Source organism: Bos mutus, chromosome 21, assembly GCF_027580195.1.
Source record: "Bos mutus isolate GX-2022 chromosome 21, NWIPB_WYAK_1.1, whole genome shotgun sequence".
Classification (NCBI taxonomy): Eukaryota; Metazoa; Chordata; class Mammalia; order Artiodactyla; family Bovidae; genus Bos; species Bos mutus.
Window position 1 is genome coordinate 64,557,944 of NC_091637.1, and position 19,726 is coordinate 64,577,669.

The 19,726-nt window shown below is 59.1% G+C and overlaps 1 protein-coding gene across 4 annotated transcripts; it reads left to right on the forward strand.

Moving 5' to 3' along the window:
• Positions 1-7,373: 7,373 nt before the first annotated feature.
• Positions 7,374-15,515, forward strand: DLK1 (delta like non-canonical Notch ligand 1). 4 transcript variants are annotated; one of them, XM_070357981.1, is made up of 6 exons: positions 7,374-7,608; positions 8,788-8,851; positions 9,391-9,521; positions 12,344-12,485; positions 14,505-14,784; positions 14,938-15,515. In XM_070357981.1, exons 1-6 carry the CDS (start codon positions 7,542-7,544, stop codon positions 15,250-15,252), a joined length of 999 nt encoding a protein of 332 aa, XP_070214082.1. In that variant the 5' UTR covers positions 7,374-7,541; the 3' UTR covers positions 15,253-15,515. The 4 variants fall into 4 exon arrangements, with proteins under 4 accessions (XP_070214082.1, XP_070214083.1, XP_070214084.1 ...); XM_070357982.1 differs by having other exon boundaries at positions 15,004-15,515; XM_070357983.1 differs by having other exon boundaries at positions 15,010-15,515.
• Positions 15,516-19,726: the final 4,211 nt, after the last annotated feature.

A 19,726-nucleotide genomic window follows, 5' to 3' on the forward strand; every position in this document is an offset into this window, starting at 1 on the left:
GTGGACGGCTGGGTAGCGAGAGGCAGTGGGGGGAGAAGGCAGCGAAGAAAATGAGGGTGAGGAGACAGGGCAGCCACCTTCGGAAGCAGGCTTTTGTTCCCCAGCTGGAGTCCTGTTCTCGTGACAGGACTTCTCTGCTTTGAGCCGGTGGGCTTCCTGGTCAGATTTCAGACACACCTCTTTATAAACCCAGAGTTTCCTCAAAGCACTTTACAATCAGCTTTCAAAGTCATCCTGACGGGGCACTCCACCCTGACGCTGTGCTCCTAAGCTCAGTCAGTACCTGGCTGGGTGACGTTGGGAGGCTGGATCAGCCTCTCTGGCCCCAGCCAGTTCTGCAGCTGATAGGGGAGCCCCTACAGGTGGAGAGGGAAGAGGAACGGGCATTTGTGTGCACCTATCAAATCAAGGCTCATCCTTAAAGACCATGCTTGAGTCTGGGAATACCAAGAAACCCCATGTATGTTGGGTGGGGGAAGAAGCTGGGGTCCCCTCATGCTGAATGTCCCCTGCCCCACACCCCTAACTGGAGCTCGATGGCAGGCAGCTAGGTGGGGGTCTGGGAGGCACAGAGCGTGAGCATAGGAAGGGGCTTGTGGAGGGCAGTGCCCAGGAGCCAGGCCCTGGGGGAGGTGGGCAGGGGGCTGGTCAGAGTGGGGGTGCTGACGGTCTCACTGCATTCTACATCCTGTCGCCATGCTGCAGGGTCCTGGCAGGGAGAGAACAAGGTGAGGGCACCACTGCAACCTTGGGACCCCCCTTGGGGAAGCCCAGTTTGAAGGGTTGGCCACCCCTGGAATCCTGTGTTCAGGGGTGGCCAGAAGGCGCTGGTTGGAGAGGCGGGGGCCAGTTGCTAGGACGCAGGATCTTTGCCAGGGGCCTGCAGTTACCCTCTGAGAACACTTGGTGCCTCATTCATTTATTCATTAACTCACTTAATCCACAAACACCGGGTGGGTAGCCCTGCTGGCCCCCGGATGTGGGTTGCAAGACTGAGCAAGGCGCTTCTGGCCCTGCTGAGGTCAGGCACTCGTGCAAAATCCGTCAACACCAGGTGGGGAGAGGTGCTGGGGCGGGCGGTGCAGCAGGGGCCGGGGGTGGCGGGGGCGATGGGGAGGCCGTGGGCTCTGTGGCTTCCAGTCCTAGGCAGGTTGGAGGACTTGGCAGGTGGCGGGGAAGGTCTCAGAGAAGGAGGGGAGAGAGGACAAGCAGGTGATGCCCCCGACCTCCTGCCTGGCTGTCCCAGGGCCCTGCACGGCGTAGGGCAGCGCCTTCTTCTGCCAGAGATCCCTAACGCCTGGGATGCAGCAGGACGTCGGCAACATTCTTTGAATATAATTGAATGAGAATGCTAATGCTTTCTTACAAATACAAGAATAAATATAGTACGGGACCGTCTCAAATTCCTCGAGAGCTGCGTGTTTTCACATCCCTGAACTTGACAGGTGTGGCAGACCGAGCCACGATGCACAGCCTCTTTTTCTTAGACCCAGACTCTTGATGGAAAGAGGCTATGATCTGGCCACAGTCACCACCCCACGAAATCCTCAACTGGGGTCAGGATGAGGGTCCTTCTTCTAGGGGCTCAGGGTTTGAGAGGATGGTTTCTTTGTGGCTAAAGGAAGTCCCCTGTTTACCCTCATTTGATTGACCCCCAGGCGCCTTGCCGGAGCCTGTGGTGAGCATCCTGGCTGGACCCTCCTGGGAAGGTAGGGTGGGTAAGTATGGCAGAGATGGGTGGCAGTAGCTCAGCCCACTTCCCAAGACTTGGCACAAGTCTGGGCAAGATGTGTCCGTGGGTCGACCCTGGTATGAGAGAAAGGACAGAGACTGAAGAACATTCCAGAATAGATGAGAGGGGTTCAGACCCAGAATGCTGGAAGTTCTGTAATGTTCTTTCTGCAGCCTACCCCTGCCCCAGTCACAGTGGACAACCCACACTCCTGAACCATCACATGCCCGCATGCCCAAAGGTCCTCTCGGAGTGGCACACCCTCACACACTCAACCTGAGGACCAACCCCCTCCTGCCCATGTGCGCACAGCCTCCCAGCACACGCCCCCTTGGAGGGCAGAGGTCTCTGACCTCTAGGTCTCCTCTGCCCCTTGAACTCGCGCAAGAGAGAGACGACCTTGGGGTCCATCTCTGTACACACCCCGCCCCCAGCACAGCCTCAGACGCACAGTAGGAGCTCAGCCAATGCTGAATGGATAAACGACTACATTTAAAGAGCTACACCTCCATTTTGTGGAAAATTAACTTCTGGGAATTTCTGATGAATGAAGAATTACTGTACTTTTTGCCAAAGCCTGCAACGACAGGCTAAGTGATGAAAAGACTCCTTTCTCCTCTTGGTCTTGATTTTCCTCCCTCCTGGGTGGGGCAGGGGTGGGGGCGGTGTGAGTTTACCTATAGGGTGTGGGGGTGGGGTGGGGAGCTGTCATTAACCCTTCTGGAGACCCCCGAGAGCTCCCCACACGCACAGCATGACTCAGTGGCGCCCTTTAAGAGGATAATTTGATTGATGACGTGGACAATTAGACTTGTGAACTTGACATCCACGTTGATTCCAATGGCGAGAAAGGAAGCGAGAAAAATCTATTTTTGAATCCTACCATCCGAGGAGGATGAGAAATCCGTAAGAGACGCGACTGGGCAGAAGTCAACACTAAAGACAACCCAGACCAGGCGCTCTTGTCCGCGTCCCTGCTGGGGAGCCGAGGTTGTTCCTTCCCCATGTCACATGCAGGCCTGTGTGGGGTGCTTGAGCCCCCCGCGGCCCCGCCGAGACCCCCGCAGTGGGCCTCTGTCACATGCCTCTCCAGGCCACATTCTCCCACCCAGCTGAGCGCAACGCCACTTCAGACTGAAGAGGCTTCTCTCTGATTGAACTCGAAACCAAGCCATCATGTTCTCAGATCTGAAATGTGCTCGGGTGTGTCTCTCATTTCTCTCCATCCTCCGCCCCCAAGCCCCCTCCGCTTGGCAGAAAAAGAGATAATTTCTCTCTCCAAAGATGAACTTGAGCTTTGGAAAAGAACTGTCATCACGGCAGTCACGCAGCTCTGCGGTGTTTGCAAGAAGTGCTCAAAGCCCCCGACCCAAGGAGAGGACAGCTGGGTCCCGGGGGTGTCCCGGTCCTCCTGTGGGCCTGGGTGTCTCCCACCACGTGGCTGGCAGAGCAGAGAGCCTGGGAGCTCGGAGTCCCTGAAGCCTCTGGCGTGAATCCCAGCTCTGCTACTCATTAGCTGAACGCCTGTCTCGGTGTCTTCACACCTTAGCATGCTCATCTCTGAAGTGGGCCTTGCCATCCTGACCCAGTCCAGCCGTGAAGAGGCCCTGATGAGGTTCAGCTAAACCCGAATCTAAGTCCCAGGGGGCATCAGAGAGCGGCAGCAAGGCAGTCCCCATTCGCTGCAAACCCCGACCTGGCAGTCTCTAGGATATTTCAGCTTTAGGGCTCTAACCAGGAGCCCTGAGCTTTCTGCACTCGGCTTGACTGGTTGCAGGAGCAGTGCCATGGGAAGTGCCATGGGCTTCCCAAGTGGCGCTAGCGGTAAAGAACACAGCTGCCAATGCAGGAGATGCCTGGGTCAGGAAGATCCCCTGGAGGAGGGCATGGCAACCCATTCCAGTATTCTTGCCTGGAGAATCCCACGGGCAGAGGAGTCTGGCGGGCTACAGTCCATGGGGTTGCACAGAATCAGGCGTGACCCAAGTGACTTAGCACGCACGCCGTGGGAAGAGCTGCCTCTCAGACAGGGCCAGGAGAGCCGGGTCCTCTTCTGGAGGGAGGGTGGAGGATGCAGTATCTGGGGGCAAGAGGGAACCAAGGCTCCCGGTAGGCCTCACCAGGCCTCAGTTTCCCCCAGCTCTACCGTGTTCACCTAGGGCTGGACCAGTAGGGGCCCAGAGTTGGATGGCAAGGTGGGGCTGAAGCCCCGCCCCCAGACTGCTTTGCCCCCCGCTGCGGGCACCCAGGATTATTAGCTGGTCTCCCAGGCTCCTCCAGCTGGACCCTGCTGGGCTTCTCTGATCAGTGATTCTGTCTTTAATCAAGGGCAAAGGGGGCTGGTGAAGGCCGGGGGCCATGTAGTGTTTGAAGAGTGGGGAGGGGGAGAGGAGTTGGGGGAAGGGGAAAAGGCTGGAGAGCACATTTCTTTGATTCTCTCAGAAAACTTTCACTCATCACCTTGCTGCCCTGGAAGGCTGAAGCCCAGCCTGTTTTTTCTTAACCAGAGGACCACTTGCTGTCTTGCCCCTGCTTGCTGGGCTGGGAGCAGGGGAGGGGCGGAGAAGCAGGCAGAGCCACCCCGGCTTAGCAAAGGGATGGAGTTCAGCTCGGTCAGGCAGGTCTGACCTCTGCTACCTGTGTGGACCACCTGCCACGCCAGGCTGTGATGAGCAGGGGCCAAGCATCTTCCGAGGGAGGGGCCATCCGCCTCTTCTGGAAAGGGGTGGGGGGAGGGGAGGGAAGTATAGAGAGAGGAGGGGCCGCCCTGTGCTCCCCCCCAGCCCCCAGGGTCTGCTTGCAACCAGCAGGCGGTGTCGACTTCTCCCCAAGGGGCTGGATTGGCATTTTCGTTCTTTTTGTGCAGCCTGGAAGCCTGTGACAGTCGCCAACCTCCCCTCCCCACGGCTCCTCAGCTACCCTTTCTCAGTGTCTGCCGGCTGAAAAGAAATCTCAGGGCTCCTGAATTTACAAACCCTTTGTTGAGACTAGAGCAAAGCGACAGAAAGCTCTAGGTTTATAGATCCGGGCAGGCAGGAACACCCCACCGGCTTCCCAGCAGCGGCTCTGCGAGGGCTCTGGTAAAGGGCTCAGCCTGCCGGACCGGATGGGCACCTCATCCCTGGCCAGCAGCTCTCTCTGGCTGCCTGGGGTGGAGGCCTGGTGGTGACAGCTGTTGCAAGGGCAGGAAGGGGCCAGGTCTTGTGAGTATGGTGGGTTTCTACTTACGAAAACCCGAGTTCCTTTTGGGGATAAGTGTGGTATATCCATCCTTGTTTCTAGACAAGGAAGCTGGGCTCAGAGTGGAAGTGACCAGTGCTCAACAGGCAGGGGATGGAGCTGGGGTTAGCAAGCAGGTGCCAACCAGCCAGGGGAGTGCCCTTTCGGCCTGAGCTCGTGACATTTGGGCTCCAGAGGAAGTCTGTGAGGGAGACCGCCCTCCCAAGGCCTCCCTCCCTTTCCAAGACCAGGGAGGGCAGTGGTGGGAAGGGATCCAGGTAGGGAAGGGAGGAGTCTAGAGGGGGCACATTCCATGGCTGCCAGCCCCCACCCCTGGTGCTCGGTACTGTCCACACAGGCACCTGGTGACTTGGTGGGAGGAGAGGTGGGGAGGAGCTGCTGGGTCCTGAGGTCTCCCCCTGCCCCTCCACCCCCATTCCTTAGGGTCTGGCTGGCAACCCAGCCCTCCCTTCCTCCGGGGATAATTTTGGAGGCTGAGGTCAGGGTCCTCGGAGGGAAGTCGGGGGGGGGGGGTGCGGGGCGGGGTGCGGTCAGAGGAGCTCCAGTGGACCTCTGGCCGCTCCCATTGTAGCCCATGGGCCTCGGGCAAAAGTCCTTCCATCTCTGGACTGTTTCTTCACTTGAGAAGAGCGTTCGTGGGAGAGAACGAGGTCACGGAAAGGCAGGGGCCATGGGGCGGGAAGCTGGTTGGGCAACTATTGCGTGATCTTTCTCCAAAGCCATTCCCAGAGCACCCCCTGCTTCTGGATCTTCAGCAGAGGTGGACAAGGAAAAGGAGCCGTCCACAAGGAAGTGGGGGTTTCCCTCCAGCCTCCAGGAGGCCACCCAGACTAGGTCCTTCTTCTAGGGTGCGGACTTAGGGCCTTAGGGCCAAGGACAGTAAGTCTGTTCTCAAACCTGCCAGGGCCTTGTGAGATGGCCCAAAAGCCAGGTTCAGAGAGGCAGAGGTCACCCCCCACTCAGGTGTGGGGGGAAGAGTAGGCCACCCCTCCCAGCCCTCGGCATCTGTCTGCAAACTAACGGATGCAAGTGAAGCCCACACTGAAGATCCATCTGCTCAGGACCTCCTGGTATCCTCCCCAGAGGTTACACACCTGGGATTCCTTTCTACCACCCCCCATGCTCGCCTAGAGGTCCTTCTCCATTTCCCTAAACCTCCCTGATAGGGACGGGCCCAGAGGGTGGTTGGCCCAGCAGAGTGCAGGGCTCTATGTCCGGGCTGGAACTCTCAGGGTCTCTGGCAGGGTCCCCACCCCCAGCTGCACTTCTGTGTGACCCCCAGCTGGAGGCCTCCTGGTGGATATGGAACACCTGCCGAGTGCCGGGTGTGCAACTGTGCGTGTCCGTGTGAGCATACTTGTGAGCTTGCCCGCATATGTCACGGTGGCGAAGATGGACGTGATAGGGCCTGTGTGTGCGTGCGTGCCTGTTTGTGCTGGGTGCCCGTATGTGTGTTTTGATAAGCGTGTAACCAAGAGCCTGACATCCGTGAGTTTCGGGGACAGTGTATGTGTGTGTGCGTGTGAATATCAGATGTATGAGAGCCTTCTGGCGGGACTAGGGCCTGATGGCGTGTGTGTGTGTGTACGTGATGGAACATGTGCCCAGGTGTCTGCATGTCACCAGGGTATTCGCGTGTCCAGGTGTCACGAGGCTGCACACGTGCCCTGTGCAGACGGCCTGGCACATGCTGAGGACGCCCGGGTTTCATAACTCTACGTCCTCTGCCTGTCTGCGTGCCTGTGACTGAGCAAGCTTGTGGCGGTCCGGCCATTTCTATGACGTGCGCGTGTGTTGCAGTGTCTGTGTGTGTCGCAGTGTCAGGGTTGCTGTATGTGCTCCCACAAGAGTGCCTGCAATTTCCCCCTGCGTGTTTATGGCTAGGAGAGTGGGTGCCCCAAGGCTTCTCCTAAGTGTTCTTCCCGCTGCGTGTGGGGTAGTGTGCGTTTCCCCGGTGTCTAGAGTGTGCGCTTGTGTGTTTCTGGGTGCGTGAACCATGCCATGCGTGCTCGGGACCTTGGCGATCAGTGCTCTGGTGTTTCTGTGCGTGCTTTTGTATTCCGAGCGCGTCTTCGCGTCTTCCTGGGGTCTGCGGCCCAGCCCAGGTTCGGCTACCGAGACTTGTTCCAAGCCGGCCCGTGTGTGCGCGCCCGTGTGCCGTCCTGTGGGGGCAACGTGTGCCCAACGCGCGCGGGGTACCTGTGCCCGTCTAGCCAAGAGTGGCCCGCGTGCGCGAGCGGGTTTCCGGGACACCGCAGTGGTGGGGGGCGGCCCCGCGAAAGGCGGGGGTCACAGGGACTGGCCGGCGCCGGCCCCGTGCGCACGAAGGCGGGGGCGAGGGGCGGGGGCCGCGGGGGGGCCGCGGTACGAAAAGGGCGGCGCGCGCGGCGGCGGCGGCAGCTCGGCGGCGGCAGCGGAGAGCGCAGCGCGCAGCCCGGTGCAGCCCTGGCTTTCCCCTCGCCGCGCGCCCGCGCCCCCTTTCGCGTCCGCAACCAGAAGCCCAGCGCGGCGCCCGGAGCAGGTCCCGCGCCCGCGCCGCTCCCGGGACCGCGCCCCCGGCCGCCCCGCGATGGCCGCGACCGCAGCCCTCCTGCCCGCCCTCTTGCTCCTGCTGGCTTTCGGCCGCAGTGCCCATGGTGAGCCCCCCGGCGGCCCGGCTCGCGCCCCCTCTGGGGAAGCCTGCGACGCCCCCCTGGCCGCCCTGTGCCCCGCGCGCCCCGTCCCGTGCGCCCCGACTCCCGCCCGTCCCGCCTAACCCTAAGCCCCGCGCCGTGCCTGCCTCGCCCCCCTGCCACCCTCGCATGCCAAGCCCGGCCCTGGGGTCCTGGGTGGGGGGCGCGGGGAGCGGGAGGGCTGTGGGACCCCCGGCCCCTTCCCGCCCCGCAGAAGTGGCGCTCGCAGGGGCCCGGTGCGCAGAGCGGAGGTATGGAGAAACGAGGTGATGCTGGGGAGCCCTCTGTGAAAACGCTCTGGGGTGCAACTTTGGGGGGGGTCTCTGCGTGTGCGCTCGGGAGCAGGCCTGTGGGGGCTATGGAGGGTGACTGCCGTCGTCGCCCCAGAGTCCCAGCCGGGAGCGCAGGCCGTGCCCCTCCCGCGTGGCGCTGGTCTAGGTGAGGGGCTGCGACACTCCTGTCTGCGGCGGCCATCTGTCCGTGACGCAGCATACCCCCTTCGCGCAGGGCCCTCCCCCCCCACTGCGCCAGTGTTTATGGGGGGGCTGTCTGAAAAGCTGCTGAGAGTTAAAATAAACGCACACAGTAGGTGCCTATTAAAGTGTTAGAATCTCTAAAGGGTGTCAGAATTGCAGTCTTGTCCGCAAAACCCTTGGTCTTTTTAATACCAAGCGCCTGGGGTGGGGAGTTTGACCTGGGTGCCTGGCTTCGCTGGGATTAACCTTTGGAAAACTCAGACGCCTTACCTATGAGCCTTCCAGGTGGACCTGTCTGAGCTTTCCCGAGCTGAATACCTCAAAAATCTGTCCCCCGCCCCACCTTTAGCTCACTTTGTAAAATTGAGGGTTTGGCCCAGTCCCCCGGGGTCAAGCTCTTTTGGTTCGATGTCTCCCCATCCCTGCCCTGAAGGGCCTGACGTTTGTCGTTTCTCTGAGGGACGCTGGGTGTTTGACCGGGCCCCGGGAGCTAGGCAGTGTGCTGTGATGACCCCAGACCCGGGAGCAGCGGGGGCTTTCCCCTGGGTGGCTTTCGATGGCGTGCCTGACTGTGGGCCAGGCTGGTAGAGCCCCGGTGGGGAGGAGGCCGCCTTCCCGGCCTGTCGGGCCTCGTGCAGCGAATGGCGTAACCTTTCTTGTGCCCCAGGAGCTGAATGCTTCCCGGCCTGCCACCCTGAAAATGGATTCTGCGACGATGACAGTGTGTGCAGGTAATGGAGGGGCTCCCCAGAGGCAGCTCGTGGCAGGGACGAGTTGGGGGGGCAGGGCAGAATTCTGGGGAGCTGTGACGCAGTCAGAAAAAGTGGGGGGCCCCTGGACTGCAGCAAACAGCGCCCTCGCCCACACAGAAAACCAACCATTGGGGGAGAAGGGTGGGGGAAGAGGACTGGGTGTCTGGGGATGGCGGGGGCGGGGGGGGGGGGGACATGGTGCCACTGGCTCCTGTCTGTTTCCTCAGAGATGGGGGCGGGCAGGAGAGCCTTTTGCAGGGTGAGACCACTGCGGGCCACTGCGGCAAAAGGCAGCTCTTCCCCTGGCTCCTAGGGACCCCTCTGCCCGGCCCCTCAGCTCATCTCGAGTCTAAGCTTTCCCGCTCAGGTGACTGGCGTTGGTTTCCTGCGACCCACCGGCCTAGCACTGTGCAGAGACCCCCTCCCCGAGCGCTGTCAGTTCCACAGCAACTCCCTCTCCACCCTTGTCCCCCCCCACTCACATGCCCCCATCTTTCTCCCCCACCAACACCCCACAGGTGCCAGCCTGGCTGGCAGGGTCCCCTGTGTGACCAGTGCGTGACCTTTCCCGGCTGTGTGAACGGCCTCTGCGTGGAGCCATGGCAGTGCATCTGCAAGGACGGCTGGGACGGACACCTCTGTGACCTAGGTGGGCGCCTGCCCCTGCCCTCCCTGCCCCCAGCCACCTCCTCCCCGCCCAGTGCGGTGGCGGCTGCCTCCCCTCCCCCTGCGGCCTTCGCCCAGCACACCCAGCAGTCTGGATGGTAATGATCTGTTTATCCGCTTCCCACTGGTGCTGGGGGCTTCCCCACGGGGAGGGGGCACTTACTGCTGCTCCCCACTGCACCACCAGCGCCCAGCAGTGGGGAAGGCACTGGGGTGGGGGGTGGCGGGGGGGCTGCCTGTTGAATAAAGAGTCCCAAAAGGATCACACCACCCAAAGCTGAGAGGGTGGGGACGGCAGAAATCTGTCCCGGGGGAGTGGGGGCACTGAAGCTCAAAGAGGGGAGGGTCACAGAGCCAAGATGCCAAGGAATCCACAGGTGAGGCTACTAAGGATGCTGCAGCACACACGCAAACACACGTGGAGAGGGTGCTGGGTGCTGAGCGCTAGGGCCAGCGGCTACCGGGTCAGGACCACTGGGACAGGGCTGGGGGCTGTGCTGGACGAGGCCAGGTGTAGGGGCTGGGGGGTGGCAGGTCGGGAAAGGCTGAGAAGTAGCTCAAGTGCAGATTGGTGTTATCTGTTGATTTCATTAATTTATGCCATCTTTGCCCTCCATTACCCTGAGAAGTGGACAGTTGGCTGTCGCTGCAGTTTCAGGCTGCAAAATGTTCAACCGAGCCCATTCTTGTTTGGCAAAACCTGCCCTGAAGCCCAGGCAGACCAGGGTCCTTGAGAAAATTCCCCTGGCAGTGTAGGCAGCTGCCATACGCCAGCGTCTGCAAAGTTTCCCAGGAGGGAAACTGAGGCTCAGGGAAGCAACTGGGTCTGCTCATGACTCTTAGGAAGTCAGGAGAACAGCCAGCTGGCTACCAAACTCCACCCTCCGCCTCCAAAATGTGTTCATTCTCATCGGGGGGCTAATGCTTTCCTTGGAGAAAAACCTAAGAACTGTAATGTTACCGTTCCGCGCAAAGCCATAGTGGGCTTTCAAGATCCCCCAGCATGTGGGTCTTTAAAGTGCCCTCCCCCACACCCGCACGAGGCAGGTTTTTCCCTATAGCTGACTTAGGCTCTGGCCAGCAGGGCTTGACTCCCTGCAAGAATCTCTGAGCTGTTTGGGGGACCCAAGGGGGTCCCGGAAAAACCACCATTGGGGATCAGGGCTTTTTAGCCCGGAGCCCCACTCTTTGTGATATCTAAGCCCGGGACCCAGACAAAAGGTCCCTCCCCACTGGGTCGACAAAAGCCTGGGGCGGCTGGGTCCAGAGGAAGCTGCCCTCCGGGTAGTTCCTGGCCTTCTCCCTTTTCACCCGTCTTTGAGGCTGTCACTGCCACAGCTGCTGCCCCAGCAGGCAAAAACCCCCTGCCGCTCTCCCCTTGTGGTGGCTTAATCCACCCGACTTTGGGGTTGGAGGCCCTGGAGGGAGGGGGAGAAGGTGAGCCGATCCTCGGATCCTCGGCTCTCACTGCAGGAGAGGAGTGGGTGGTCGATAGCTCTTGTGCTTACACGTAAGGTTCTCAGTGACAGGGGAGCCTGGCGCTCACGCCCAGGGCCTTCCCATAGTGATAAATCCCCTATGTTCCCCTTGTGCCGGCCAGACTCCTCGTGTGAGCTCTGCACAGGCCCTCGCCTGGCGTGCGGGGCTTTTCCTTACTGACGGACAGCCATCCCCTCTCCCTGAGAGGATGCAGGGCTCTTGAAAAGAGCGAATCCATCTGCACGTGTGTGGCCACAGCCCCCGGGGACCCCCACCCAGAGCTGCCCCTCAATCACCGCTGCGTCTCTGGCTGGCCCTGGCTCAGGCGGCAGCTCAGATGGTGGAAAAACCCAAGGGGAAGGGGGGACTCAGACATGGGCTGGGGAGAAGCCCTCCTTTTATAAGCAGGGAAAGTGAGGCATAGAGTCTGGGGTGGCAGGGTGGTGGGGGAGAGTTGCAGCTGGCTGAAGGTGGATGCAGAAAGGGTCTCTGTCCGGTCAGAGAGCCCCCGCCTCAGGCCCCCCTTTGTTCAACCCGTCCCTGCCTTGCTGAGCCCCGAATAATGAAGTGTGCGTGACGGGAGGTGTAAAAAGGCGGTGGAAATATACCAGTGTTCATGGAAACCCGTGCTGACAGGCGAGCACTCAATAGCTCTCATTTCACCGCCTTCAAAAGATGCAACCTTTTTATCATAGACCCCCTTAGTTCAGAACCTGAGAGCAGACAGACCACCAGGAGACGAGGCAGTGCTGGGGTTCAATCAGGTTTCCTGATTCCCAACAGGGGGCTTTACATCTCATTTCCTCCCCCACCTCCCCACTCCCCTTTGATGGAACAGTATACAGGGGCAGGTGATGTCTCTAACAGTTAGTTGGGCTGCACTCACCCCTCCACCTCCCGGGCACCATGGACCTCCTCAGACACTAGAAACTGGTCTGGAGCGTTAGGGGGAGGGGAGGGGTCTGCAGTGAAGGTCACTGTTGCAGAACCCAAGAGGTGACCTGGTGCCAGAAAAAGGGCACAGCGGGCCTGGGTGAAATCTTGGTGAACGGCCGTGACTTTGTGTCCTTGGCCTCCAGAGTTGTTTACTTAGCTCAGGGTTCTGGGGGAGTCGCAGAGCTCCCTTACTGAGGACCCCGCTGGGTGACCTTGGACAGTGACCACAAGCAGAGAATCTGGGCTGCTCACACGGGCTCCCCGCCTTGACCAGAGGGACGGGTGCCTCTCTCTCCTTGCCCCCACCCAGGATGCTCTCCTTCTAGCCTCCGTGCCCCCAACCCCGCCACCAACCTCATCTAATCTCCCTGGTTTTCTCTCCCTTCCCAGACATCCGGGCTTGCACCTCGACCCCCTGCGCCAACAACGGCACCTGCCTGAACCTCGATGACGGCCAGTACGAGTGCTCCTGCGCCCCCGGGTTCTCAGGAAAGGATTGTCAGGAAATGGATGGGCCCTGCGTGGTGAATGGGTGAGCATTCTCTCCCTGCGGATCTGATAAAACGCTGCTTTAGAGTCCCATTTCCACCCCTTAAAGACCCTTTCAGCCTAACCCAGGCGGACCTGTCGGCGGACAAAAGACCGAGGAAGTGCTCCTTCTGCAGCCTGCGGGGGGGCTGCCCCCGCGATGGGGTCTTTATGGGGGAGTGTGTCCTTTCCATCATTTTTTCCCAAACAATCCTGAAGGCGATTTCATATTCCCCTGACGTCCCCAAGTCCTGATGTGTGTGAATGACAGTAGATTGGGGACTGTGAACCCGAGCCCCAGCGGCATAATTTTCTAAAGGTGACGTAACGAGATCAGAGTTCGGCAGTGCCTGAGGCCGTTGGTGAAACCCGCTCTCCGTACCTTAGGGGCGGCTTTGGTTGGGGGAGGGGGTGGCAGGCTCTGCGTTTGGGTCTCCTGGGATGTCCGTCTTAGGAGGTGGGGAGAGGGGGCTATGGCCAGCACAGGACAGGCGGGAGGGGGAGGGGGAGGGGGTCCGGCCCCCAGCCACCCTCATGGGGAGGGGCCACCAGGGCGTGGGCACGGCAGATGGACCGGTCCCTGGCCTCTCCGGTGCCCCCCTGAGCAGACTTCCCAGCAGCTCAGCCGTTTCTAGTCCTCATCTGCTCAGCGGCACTGCCCTCCTCACCCCCTGAGGAGGGGGTTTAAACGGAGGCCAGGGAGGTCGGGCGAGAATTCAGGGCAGTCTCCAGTCCTGGGCCAGTGGCTGCAGGTGGGGGCACGCCCCTGTTTCATGAGGAAGCCGAAGTGTAAGTCCCTTCCAGGGACGGGGCAGAGAGCCCCCAGAGCCACATGGGCCAGGAACCAGCATTCTTGCAGCATTCTAAAAATCAGCATTCCAGGGCTGATTCGTGTTGATGTGTGGCAGAAAACAGCAAAATCCTATAAAGTAATGATCCTTCAATTAAAAGTAAATATTAGGGGAAAAAAAGATCAGAGTTCAGGGTGAGGTCGGAGGACAGGGGTGACCACCGAGCTCCATTTCTGCTTCCTGGCAGGAAGGGGAAATACGGAGCAAGACCTTTAAAATATTTTGCTTTCCTCCCTAATAGACTTGAGCCCGTCTGTCAAAATAGAGCCTGGGGTCCTTGAAATTCCTCCAGAGCCCTGGCTCCCCTCGCCCTCACCCTTGCAGCAGCAATGCTGATTCCTTGCGCTCCGAGCCCCTTTCTTCCCCGGAGTTTCGGCATTTATCAGATGACAAAGGGTCTGCTCGTTTAAAAGCACTTACATTAAATGCTCCGTGTGCACCGCTTTGAGCAAACAGCTTCGGTCTGCAGGCTGCACTGGGGTGAATGAGCCACTATTAACCAGCCAGGCCCAGACGCTGCTCCTGCCTTGCAGACAGCGTGGATTTCTTTCACTCTGAGAGTCCCCAAGGGCTTCCCAGTACAATAGCCCGCAGGCTCACTCCACGGAAAATAAAATTAATAATAAGGGGCTGGGGCCGGCGGCGGTGGTGGTGGTGGGAGAGACTGAGGGATACCCTGCTTGGCTCCGCCTCTGTGGCCCAGGGGCGGAGCTAAGGGGAGGGTGGGCTGAAGCCCTGGGGTATCACTAACTTTGCCTCTCTCAGCCTCAGTTTCCCCACCTGTCCAGTGACTTAACCGTCATGCCTCTGGTTGGAGAGGTGACATAGAGGTGGGAGAGGAGATGGGCATCCTGGCACGGGAGGTCAGGCATGTTCCAGGTTGGCGGCGTGATGGGGGTGAGGTGTCCACCCCACCTCGGATGGCCCGGGAGCCCCTCACAGGCAGGGGCTCCCGGTGCCAGGCACCCACTCCCCACCCCTACCCCGGGGCCTCCCTGGCTGGCACTCCCTCAGCTCGAGCGTTCTGAGCACCTGCCCTTTGGTTGGGCCCCAGGAGGTTTGCGGTGTGGCACGAGGGGGGAGCAGGGCACCCCCCCCCGCCCCCCACCGCAGCCTTGCTGTCCTAGCCAAGCGCCCGAGGGCCCTTTACGCTGTGCCCTGTTGTGCTGCAGCTCGCCCTGCCAGCACGGAGGCAGCTGCGTGGACGATGAGGGCCGGGCCCCCCACGCTGTCTGCCTGTGCCCCCCTGGCTTCTCGGGCAACTTCTGCGAGATCGTGACCAACAGCTGCATCCCCAACCCGTGCGAGAACCAGGGCATCTGCACCGACATCGGGGGTGACTTCCGCTGCCGTTGCCCCGCCGGCTTCATGGACAAGACCTGCAGCCGCCCGGTGAACACCTGCACCAGCGAGCCGTGCCTCAACGGCGGCACCTGCCTGCAGCACTCCCAGGTGAGCTTCGAGTGTCTGTGCAAGCCCGCGTTCACCGGCCCCCGGTGTGGCCGGAAGCGCGCGGCGGGCCCCCAGCAGGTCACCCGTCTGCCCAGCGGTTACGGGCTGACCTACCGCCTGACCCCCGGGGTGCACGAGCTGCCGGTGCCGCAGCCCGAGCACCGCGTCCTGAAGGTGTCCATGAAGGAGCTCAACAAGAGCACTCCGCTCCTCTCCGAGGGACAGGCCATCTGCTTCACCATCCTGGGCGTGCTCACCAGCCTGGTGGTCCTGGGCACCATGGGCATCGTCTTCCTCAACAAGTGCGAGGCCTGGGTGTCCAATCTGCGCTACAACCACATGCTGCGCAAGAAGAAGAACCTGCTGCTGCACTACAACAGCGGGGAGGAGCTGGCCGTCAACATCGTCTTCCCGGAGAAGATCGACATGACCACCTTCACCAAGGAGGCCGGCGAGGAGGAGATCTGAGCAGCGCCCCACCGGCCCCCCCCTTCTCGGGGTCCCCGCAGAGCCCCCTGTCTCTCTGTGCGGTCTGTTCTTATCTTTGTGGTGGAATTTGCTCTCCTTTGTGTCAAATCTGGTGAACGCTACGCTCCCCTCTCCTGCCTTTGCGCTGCCGTGTGTGTGCAACCAACGTAATTGCCAGATGAATCCTCTTTCTCTCTTCTTAATGCATGATATAAAAAAATAATAATAACGATAATAATAATGAGAATTTCATCTTTAAGTGAGTAAGACAAATAAGTATGTTATTCTAAAATCTCAACCTAAAATCAAAAAAGACCAAAAAAAAACATGGCAACAGTACCAGGGCTCCGTGCCGACGCCCCCTCCAACCAGGGGTGGGGTCTCGGCCACAGGGTCCTCGTGAAACCGTTACGAGTGCTGTGCATGACCACCCACTGTGAAAAGGGCTAAAATCTCTTTCGTTCGTTAATTCTCACACACCACTCCCGACTCGCACTCATGTCAACACCGCAAAGCTTTAGATCTTCCCGATTGACTTGGGATTTTAGCAGAGTGCAGCGGCCGTGTGTCAGGCAGAGAGAGAGAGAGAGACAGCCCCGGGTTGGTTGCTGGGGGTGCTGGGACCTTGTCCCAGCCCTGCCACTCACTCGCTGTGTGATCCTTGGCGAGTCCCTTTCCCACCCTGGGCCACCTCCTCCCCCCCACCTCCAGGCGGGGGCTTGAACACCATGACCGTCAGGGTCCTCTCTTGCCCTCAACATCTGAATTAGGAACGAGGGAGTGATGAACCAAAACCGTGCCCCTAAAAAATTAGGATCTGATGAAGACTAAGTCTCATCCTGGGATCCGAAGGTTTTGGCCTATCCTGGATGTACACTTGATGTATTTGAAATGAATTTTGACTGCATTTCTCAAAGTGGGGAGCCTCCTGGCCCATTGCCCACCCGGAAACGGTCGCCCCCTTTGAGTCCCAGTGTGCAGTCTGGGGCTGACCCTTAGGCAGCCCCCTCCCCAACCTACCCACCTACTCAAGGCCCCAGCAACTGTGCCTGCCTCCGACCCTGTAGGTTAGAGATGTCCCCCAGCAATTTAAGTGCATCTTGAACCGCAAGTGCCCCGGTGTGTCTGAGCAGCAACACAACCCTCACCAAGGTTTTTCACAGGGTTTGGTGGAAATTATCGCTTGTGGGGCATTTTCTAGTTCTGTGGCCATAGAGGTACCAGAGCAGACCACAGCGTGGATTTCATTTGTGTTGCTGAGTTAACCACCCTCAGATCCCCAAAGACCTAGCCAGCTTCTGAATGATAAACGTTGCCTTTTTTTTTTTAGAAAAAAGAGCATCTATCTTTTGTGCAAAAGTAGATGGGACAGAGTTCTGTTTAGCTTTCCAGCTCTCGGAGTTGGGCAGCTAAACAGCCCTTGGGTACCAGTTAGGAGTATTTTGTTTCTTGAATTATTAAGATAGGAATGTATATTCTTAGCTTATTGAGCATTATTACCTGCCTTGCTTACCTTGCTAAGCCACCGTCACCTACGCCGTCTCCGTCATTCGAATCACATGCATCCTCATGCGTCACCAACTGTCACATGACCACCAGCTCATCACCCGTCAGCCACCGGTTTACCGCCCCCAGCCCCTTGTCATCGTGTTTCACGGCCCGACCCTCATCTCCCCCAGGCTCCCCAGTTCTCACCTAAGACATTGTCCCCATCACTCCAGACTTCGTCATCTCCAGCCCAAGCCACCCTTACAGTCCCAAGCCCTCCCCCGGCGACCACCTCCCACCCTCACCCCAAGCCGTCAGCCTTGCACCCTCGCCCCTCCTTGTCCCCGCTCCCAAGTCCTCTCCCGCCCCCAGCTCAAGTTACTGCCCCCACCCCTCCCCTCCCTGGCCCTCACCCCAGTCTCTAACAGCCCTCCCCCCAACCCCCTCTACCTACCCCCGACCCAAGTCATTGGAGTCACCATCTCATCTCATTTTAAGTTTGTTTTAAGAGATAAAATTTAAAAAAAGACAAAAAAAAAGAACTGTTGGCTTGGTTGGGTGGGGGTCTGGCACCCCCGCCCAGCCTCTCTCTCACGTGAGACCCCCTGATCGAGTCAGCTGACGGTTCTGATTCTCAGTCTCCCCTCGCGCCAAATTCTAAGATTGGACACAGCTCAAATTTCTCTACTCCACGCTTTCGACCTCCGTGTTGTAGAGAACAGCCACGTCCCCTGACGACAAGGAAAAGACCCTCACCCCCACCCCACCCACTGCCTATCCTTGACCAGTTCCTCACCCATTCATCCTTCATCCACCATCCATTCAATCCGGAAGCATTTCCAAGCACCTGCTGAGTGCAAGGCGGTGTGCAGGGAGCTGAGGACGCAGGATGAGGGGCCCTCTGGGAGGGGCGTGGACACACAGGAGTCCCCAGGGAGCCTAGCGCAGTGCAGGTAAAGCAACGTGGGAGGGGAGACGCCTCCCTTGCAGCCTGACCATCTCACTTGCCCACGTGACAGATCCTCTCTTACCAGCACTCGATGAGGCCGCCCCACCCAAATTCCACAGCGCCTCTAACACACATCCCGCAAGATCAGAACCAAGTCAGCAGCCTCGCCACGGTCTTCACGTCATGCAGAAATTGGTCCATTCCATCCGCTATGGGGTAACCAGATTCTGCTGAGAGTGTTGGGATCCTTGACTGCCCATCCACACCTCGTGTGTGTTTGGAGTAGTGTGTAGTTTACGCCAATCCCGGGGAAGCTCAAAGACAGCCATCAGAGACATGTCCCTAGCGTGGTCCCCAACCTGGGGGAGGAGCAGGCGTGATGATCTTGTAACTGAAAAATTTCAAACATGTCAATGATGAGCTCTTTTTAGCTTCCCCGTCTCTGCACCAGACATGCAAAAAAAGTTTTGTTTATTGAAAAAATAAACAAAAACCAAGGGCTACCTCATGTGTTTCTCCAGTTTATTGTGCGCCGGGCTATACACGTCCTTCCCCGCTGGTGGTCTCTGACCTGGACAAGAGGAGTCAGTCTTTGGTGGGCCCTGCTCTGGCCCCATCCAGCCCTTCCCATGCTGCGGAGGAGGCCAGAGGCCTCCCAGCCCACCCTCTGGGGTCTGGAGCCCAGGAATTTCCTCCCCAGTGGTCCCACCTCCAGGGCCCTTGGGGGCCTCTTCCTGGGTTTGATGGCTAGCTGTTTACGGGCGGTGTGGATGGAGCTGGGGCCTGAGGAGTGAGGGATTCCACATGGGAACGCTCAAGTCCCCTCGAAACAGCTGAGGGCTGGCTCTCCCTGGCTACCGCATTCCAGCAAAGAACTCCAGAGGGTCTGAAAATCCCATGCTGACCCTAGGCCTTCCAGGACTTAGGGAAAGTAGGATTGCCCAGGGGAAGGAGCAGAATAGATTTGAAGGACACTTGGGGGCTTTCCTGGTGGCCCAGATGGTAAAGAATCTGCCTGCAATTGCAGGAGACCTCGGTTCAATCCCTGGATGGCGAAGATCCCCTGGAGAAGGGCACGGATGCCCACTGCAGTCTTCTTGCCTGGAGAATCCCATGGACAGAGGAGCCTGGTGGGCTACAGTCCATGGGGTCGCAAAGCGCCGACATGGCCGAGTGACTCACGCTTTGGAAGCGTTTAAACGTTGGCGCATCGGTCTGTTGGCCCCAAGTGTTCCTATGACCTGGGCCCCACTCATGACCAGGGGGATTTGCCTTTCCTCTGGTCCCAGGCCTCAAGTCGCAAGCGTGTCCACTCAGGTCACTAAAACCACCCACAAGAGATTTTAGAGGTGAAGTGTCCACCCGAGAGGGGTCGGCCAGAGTCCCCCTCAGGGGCACAGGAGACTCAGTCAACTCCCTTATCCTTGCTGGCCTGGCAGATGGCCTTGGGGTGAGGTCTTCCTTTCCACACCCTCTCTGGGTCTCTCCTCCACCAGGTCCTTGCCTCCACCCACCCAGCTGCCCCGCCCGGCCGCTGGGCATCCCCGAGGGTCCTCCTGGCTTGGTCTCACCTCTCCCCTCCATGCTGCATGGGTCTCCTGTCTGTCCACCTCCCATTCAGCCGGGCAGGGGGCGCTGGGTGTCTCGACTTTGCAGGAACACACAAGCGGGACGGCTAGGGCCGTGTAAACTCAGAGACGGATGCCATTCCAAGAACCATTAAAAAAAAAAAAAAAAAAAAGGATGATAATGTTGAGACGACAAATCTAGACGCTTCTATGAAAGGGATTTTTCTGGGAAAATAGTAATGATCACAATTCCTCAATTTTGCCAGCAGGAACGACGCTGGGAGAAGACCCCAAAGTGGCCCAGCTCTGTTCCCTGACTTGGGGTGCAGCACATTGGACCCTTTGATGGAGCAGGTCAGGCCCACAATAGAGATGATCCTAGAGCAAAAAAAAAAAAAAAGGATGAAGATCTTTTCATTCTTCAAAGCTAAGAGAATCCCAGTGCTAAAGCCTCACCAAGTTAACACTG